This window comes from Diadema antillarum, unplaced genomic scaffold (assembly GCF_040938485.1).
Source record: "Diadema antillarum isolate AM-2024a unplaced genomic scaffold, OU_Dant_1.0 seq00001416_RagTag, whole genome shotgun sequence".
Lineage (NCBI taxonomy): Eukaryota > Metazoa > Echinodermata > Echinoidea > Diadematoida > Diadematidae > Diadema > Diadema antillarum.
The window spans coordinates 105,098-112,582 of NW_027272168.1; the positions used below are offsets into that span (position 1 = coordinate 105,098).

General features: G+C 38.8%; 1 protein-coding gene across 1 annotated transcript; it reads left to right on the forward strand.

Moving 5' to 3' along the window:
- Window positions 1–5,690: 5,690 nt before the first annotated feature.
- LOC139709224 (heparan sulfate glucosamine 3-O-sulfotransferase 6-like) lies at window positions 5,691–7,035 on the forward strand. The gene is made up of 2 exons (XM_071621178.1): window positions 5,691–6,283; window positions 6,702–7,035. The coding sequence occupies exons 1-2, from the start codon at window positions 5,691–5,693 to the stop codon at window positions 7,033–7,035; spliced, it is 927 nt and encodes a 308-aa protein (XP_071477279.1).
- The last annotated feature ends 450 nt before the right edge of the window (window positions 7,036–7,485 follow it).

The following is a 7,485-nucleotide window of genomic DNA, read 5'->3' on the forward strand; positions in this document are numbered from 1 at the left end:
CATTACAAAGGTGATTGTGAGTACACGCATCTATATTTGTGTGTGAGTGTGTGTGTGTGTGTGTGTGTTTGCCTTTGAGTGACATCTTGTAATGATTGTTCTACTTCATGCACGCCGATAGATCCTAATGATTGTGTACCTAGAAAAAAAGCATAAAGGCGCCATACGGAGGTAGAATACGTATGTTTTCATCAATAACTAAACAGATTACTGTTGGATTCCAATTCGTCAGTAAATAATGTTATGTGCATCGTATGCTTTCGTGCTTACTTGTGTACATCATGTATGCTCGTGTTTGTGAGCATGTTTACATTGCGTATTATCCTGCCATCTTATTTTTTTTTAAAAGTAGAACGCAGTACTTGGCCACTAAATGGGGTTTATAATTACGATCCTTATTTCAATTTTGGTTTAATGAACCTTGTTTCACATCTGACGTGATGCCATTAGGCCTACTTCATAACCTTAGCTTAGCACTAAGGTCATAGTTGAATTGTAATAATGTAACAAAGAAGACTCGAAGTGGATGTTGCGGCTGGTCAATACAGAGCTTATTCCATCATGTTGTATAATCAGTGTGTTGTGACCTTATAACGACAAAAACACTATGTTTGAATTTCTTTCCGTAAAATTATGTCAAAACAATATCACAAGTAAACTTAACACTTTAATCAAAAGACGGTCGAGGAAGGCTAAGGGCTTGAAGGGTTTGCTGATTTGACATTTCTGTATAGGGATAGCGAGAAAGCCCTTAGCTCACGGACCGCCAAGGAGCAGAACATACTCATGTATTCATATATCATGATGATACCAAAAATATTGAGGGAGTGGTTATTTCCGTCATAATACGTGTCGACAGTATTGGTCATAATGGTGCTTTGAGTGAATGATTGAATAAGGCCTGAAGTTTTGCCCTATATTTTTTGTTAATATTTTTTTCAATTTTTTTGTAATACATTTGATAATCTACTTTACATATGCTTATTTTTGCACGTGTTCGAGAAAATCGAAAAGATGCTATGAATATTCCAAATAGTCACACACGCACAACGAGCCGCAGCTGCGCGGGGAATCCCACCAAGGAGGTGGGAAGAAACCCCCTCCCTGACTCCACTAAGAAGCTTTCACAAGGACGACGCGGCCGGTAGTTGAGAGTGTCGTGTGCAAAATTTGCTTCTGCGCATGCTCAAATCCGAAAAACTGCTCGTCGTGGGGGAAACAAGAACGGTTCTCGGCCAAAATAGCGTCCGATCCCGATGTTGGGCACGACCGATCGAGCTGCCTTCCTGCAGCCAGCCAATCGGCGATCTTGTCTTGTCGCGACTGCTGCGAAACTGCATAATTATAGAAAATAGGGAACGGGAGTCTGAGTGCGGGGACCGTCACAAGCCTCCGCGTCCTCTCGCTCTTCCTGTCGTGTAGTGAAAGCTCCGGGTCCTTGATGACGAAAATTTTCCTCCACTTCCAATGTTCTGCCATCGACTATCACAAATGCACGAGGAAGACATACTGGCTTCCCTGCATATTTGCCGAAGAAACCAATGCAATCAAACTGAATGATGTGGAGATATCGCGGCCTCACGAGTCTTTTTTTCCAGTAATTTTTATTTCTAATTCCATATGGCATAATTATATATGAAATCTACACAAGATGTAAAGGTATTATTTGTCAAAAGTTGATTTGAAAATCAATAGTGCGCTATATAGATTATCGTTAATTAGTACTGACGTATAATCATACATACATACCCACATGTCCCCTGTACATACCCCTTTTAATCCTACCCATTCCCACAGGCGTCTGTTATCACTCCAATACTTTGTCTTCCCTTTGTTTCCATTCCTTCATCGTTTCATCTTCCATTGTCTTTCACACTGATATTCACCAACCTATAATTGACTTCTGAGTATAATAAGATACCAAAAGAGCGTGTGAAATAAATAATATTTTACGTCATCTATGACCTCAGAATTACAATGATCTCGACACAGTGAATTAAGGATGGGTGCAAAGTGCTAATTCCGCAGCACAAACTTGTGGGCTATATAGCAAACCACTATAAAAAATGCGAGGCGATGCCATATGTTTTTTTCTTTTCATCTAATTTCATCTAATTTCAATAGGGATATCTATTACCGATATCAACAGGGATATCTATTACCGATGTTACTTACAATCTCACTTTTTTTTTAATGACAAATGACTATTTAATTTGTCTGATTTTTTTTTCTTGTTTGAATAGATATAAGAACATTAACTGGTTTAACGTTTTATACTTTAACAGAAGTAAGTTAGCATCGCCGCGATCAGTGATAAAGTTTTTGTTAATTAGATTTTGTGAAGAAAAAGCATAATGATAAAAATGGTAATCGATAATAGGTAGTTTTTATAAAGCGCATTTCAGACTTGTTAAGAATGTCAATGCGCTATTACAGACTTTTATTATACCCCGTCACTGGATACATTTCTAAACAGTGTTCATTCTCCATTCCCTGAGGAGTGTTTTCAGCCAGTCGTCGGTTTACAGGCGCGCACATCAACAGAGTGACAGACACAGCCATTCTCATCCTAATACCGGGTAGATTCTCCTTGGTGGAGAGCAGCAAGGTGGACAAAGTGCCTTGCTGAAGGGCTAACTTGTCGGACTTCGTTGGGCTCGAACCCACGAACCCATACCACGCTATAGTGTCATCCAGGGACGAACGCTCTTATCCACTCGGTCACGATATCTCTGCAATCGCCTTGAAACAGGTAGATTGTCAAGTGAAAGGGAAAAAAAAGACAGACACTCAAAAAGGGAAACAAAACGGAGACCGGTACAAACATAAGACTTTGGTTCATGATTGGTTAGTGGGAAAATGAGAAAAATGAATATATACATTTATAAATAAAGAAAAAAAGACAGAAATAAAGAAAGAAGAAAGAAAGAAAGAAAGATAGAAAAAAGAAAGACACAAGGAAAGACAGAAAGAAAGAAAGAAAGAAGAAAGAAAGAAAGAAAGAAAGAAAGAAAGAAAGAAAGAAAAAGCTCTTCAGCTCTCGACAGTAGGACCTCCTGGGCTTCGAATATAATACACAAATTTGACAGTGGTATCTTGCTTATCTGTTGATAAATTGATATACCTATATACCTATATACCTGCATACAGTGCGTGACATTCAGGGTTAAGACTTTAAATCGTCTATTGATTACTGTTGATACTTCAGCAGTTTGTTCAAATCAAGAAAGCAAGAACACACACACACAAGCACAGACATACACACACACGCGCACACACACGCACACACACACACACACCTGGCCACACCAAACAAAGGTCAATTGAACATTTTGGGTACATAATGTTTTCTCCAACGAAACTCATTTGACTGCATACATGCATCGACGCCGGTATTTTTTTCTGGCAAATCTGGGATCGAAAGCTCGGGGCCCCTTTTTGACAAAATCATTTAATCGGGTACAGCTTGAAGAATGAAGTCTGTATTACTGTTAACGTTTGAGTAACGCTGCAAAGGGGTCGAAGAAGTAAGCACCTTGACGCTAAGAGGATCAGGCCACCAGCAGCCACCCGATGAAATTACGACGCTGCAGCAGGTACGAATTACACTTCTCTGTATATCTATACAAGTGAACTCTGATAGATTAAAGCACCCGAGACAGCGCAGCCCTATTGATTCCAGAAGAATATGCGTACCCAAGTTTGCATTCAACAGCAGGCTCTCAGAGGTAAGAAGAATCAAGAGAATGAATCGATGCTTTCCGTATACATGTAATACGCTCTTCAACTTTTGACTACTTTTTTTAGGAGATAAGAGACGTATTCCATCTCTCTATTAAGAATGAGACGATAACATCAATATCCAATTCGCTAACAACTTCGTGACTGTTACTTGTGCAATATTTTGTATCTCGCTGCGCACACAGCAGCTTGGATATGTGGATTTCACCCCTGTCCCCTCTGTTCATTTAGGTAGCTCCTTCTTTGTCGATTGAATTTGTTTCTCCCTTATATTCCTTTTTGTCGTCTTCTTCAGCTAAATAATAGTGAAAAAGATATTTGAATTTCAAGTTGTTTATATGACTTGTGTGTATTTGTTATATTCCTTCAATTGAAGATAAAGGAAATCATGAAACACAATATCACCAAGAAGCCGTTTTCCAATCAGTCAAGCAAACTGCTTTATCGATAACGATTTCTTCTTCACCTCTTGAGATGCAATAGAATTTCTGTTCGTATACTCTAGTATACGCACGTAATCATATCTATAGGTCTTTTATCTTCTATCAATTACATATCTTTTATTCAAGCTAAGAAATAAAGAAATAAAACAAAACAGATATTACTTCTAAGTAGAGACTGAAAGTAATCTTCTGAACTAAACAGCTACTGCAGAATATTTTTAAGAATGTTTCGGTTCTCACCTAATGTTGGATTGTAAATTGGCAAGGATTATCATGTCATTGTTGTCAACAAATTTGCATAACGAACACGGCGTAAAACTGTGAAGCTTAAAACAAGCACTTTGTACATAATCATTTTGTCGATGATGAGTTTAGGGTTAAAGATAATAAACTAGACAAGAAAGTTGTGTACTTTTTTTGTAATGGTTTGTCCCTCCCCCTTTTTTGAGTAATCACATGTATGATATGTATGTTGATTTATATTTACCAATCCAACTGACAGAGTTGTAATATATATATATAAATGTATATATATATATATATATATACATACACACACACTTGTATATATATATATATATATATATATATATATATATATATATACCTTTTTTGTGGCTCGTCCCTTTTTGAAAAAAAAAATATATATATCATGGGATAAAATTATTGTCTAGGACTATGTTATGGATTACGTTATACCCCAACTGTAACTGTCAGAGTTGTAAAAATTGAAATGAACATAAGATGAAATACTAAATAGTTATATTTTCAACACTTTGACAGCTTGATGTCCATTGCAATTATATAGATTGCCGGTGCATAATCCAAGCTTAGCTATTGAAAAAGACACATCGTATAGGGCTCTTAATACCGAGCGCTTGCTGAGCACATGCATTTGCACCAGCACTCATCGCATTCACCCCACCTTCTTGTATCTATAAAATCCAATATTATTTTACATGTTATAATCGCAATGCAACGTCAGAATAGCCGACAACCTGACTCTTTATTTGCTGTGTACACACGTAGTATTCGCTTAGTACATTGTATTTCCTTTTTTCAGACTGCCGTATATTCAAGCTTTTCGCTTATTCTAACGGCAGCCTCCTGCATTCTTATCCCACAATATTTCGATCATAATGCAGTCAGATCACTGTTTGTTCCTTTATCCTGAATAACTCCAATTCTAAATAATTATTAGGTACATATTTTGAATGTACTGGTATTACATCTTATTGTTTAAAAAAAAATAATAACTCTATTTTATTTATAACAATTATGTTCAATGCAGTCAATTGTGAATAAATCAATAACTTGAATCGAAAACAACAACAACAATAACTCGATTTTTTTCACTCCTTTCGTTTTTACTGAGTGTTCTCTTCTTATTTTTTGTTTCTTCAGAAAAAAAAAAAGCGTTTTGTGCATGCTCCCTCTATCGATGCAGCAGTGACATTAGGAGCTAGCCGCTACTCGCAACATTGAGGCCACTGAAGACGAGAAAAGATGTATCAGGTGGTAAAATTGGGGAAGAATCAACGCGTGGTGCTCCTCTTGATCTTGGGGCTCACGCTGCTCTGTGGAGTGATCCTCTTCACCAACAACACGATCCCCTTGATGTCTTGGTCGGCCTCAAGTGAACAGGTAGTGTCCAAAGTGTTCTCCTCAGATCAAAAGAACCCCGCCGTCGTCGACGCGATCGACAAGGGATGCTACCTGCAGACGGCCGACATGATTCAGCATCAACATTCGCCCCAGCTTCAGGCTGAACGGGACTGTCGGCAGAGGCTCCCGTCAGTCTTGATCGCAGGGGGCGCACTTTGCGGCACGGCGACCATGAAACGCGTTCTTTCTTTCCACCCAGACATCGTCGTTCGGGAAGACAGTGATCCTGTGTTGCTCAAAGTGAATAGCGAGGAGGACAAGAAAGAGTATCGAATGATGATGCCGTATTCGCTGCCACACCAAATGACTATCGATACCTCACAAGAGTACATCTATGGCACTAACTTTCGCTCTATTCTACAGAAGAACTTACCTGAGAATGATACTAAAGTGATCGTTCTCATCAGGGACCCTGTAGCCAGAGCTATGACCGAGTATTTGGTGCTATCATCAAATTTTGCTGAAGCATACTACAATGAAGGAGTGATCATAACGGTCAATCAGTCACATTATTTTCGTCAAGCTGATAAAACCGTCCTGAGACATATGTTCTACGAAGGCAGAAAAAAAACGAAGCTTACCAGAACAAGCCATGCCTGTCGATCACAAGCAAAGAAAGCCCAGGGCGAAGTCGGAGGCGAAAAGACGCAAAAAACATCGCAGAAGAAAACGGCGTGCTGATAATCAACACCCAGACACTGACGAACTTTGGAAGTTACAACAAGATCTTAAAGATTCATTTCAAGAAACTGTTTGCGATGAGCAGGGAAACATCAACCCTACACAATTTTTGATTGAACGAAGTAAGTACGGAGCAAAGCTTAAACGTATCGCTTTTCTTCGTTTTCATAGTTTTCGCCTCCTCGTTTTAGACGCAGAGGCATTCGCCAGGAACCCGGCTGAAACCATGACATTAGTAGAATTGTTTCTCGGCCTGAAGCCCTTCTTTCATCGCAGTTTCTTTGATTTCGATCTTTCCAGCGGCAAACTGTGTTTCAACACAGCCGAAGTCCGGTCCTGTGGAGAGCCCATTTTCTTAAACCGCTCGATGCCGACCGTCCCGGAACAACTCGTCACGGATCTTAGAGAGTTCTTCGTACCCTGGATGAAGATGCAGCACAATGTCGCAAACGCGTACTTCGAACACCGTGGAGAGCACCCGACAGTATTGACTCCATTTAGATAGGATTAAAACCAGCCTTACTTCACCTCACATATGGAAGTGTTCCATACTGAGGCTATGAATAGAGAACCTATATCAAAATGACGTCACGGTACGTAGATAAGAAAGAGTGCCCTCCAATAGAAGCTGAGGACAGCCATTGTGTTTCTATCGCACTTGAGATTTGAGATCGTCTGTAATGTTTACTTTGTCGATAAGCAATTTCCATTATCAAGATTTGTGATTTCTATATGGGAGGTTTTTGCCTTGTCATCATTAAATTTTGTGATTTCTATATGGAAGGCTTTTAATTTGTGTGTGTGTGTGTGTATGTGTGTTATGCAGAATTTAATGTTGTTTCTCTTATATAAAACATGGTATGATTTGAAAAAAAAAAAACCAAACCCAAAATATTTTACTGTATGTTGGAATAATGATTTAGCAGCACAAGAAAGAAGAATACACCTTTTTTTT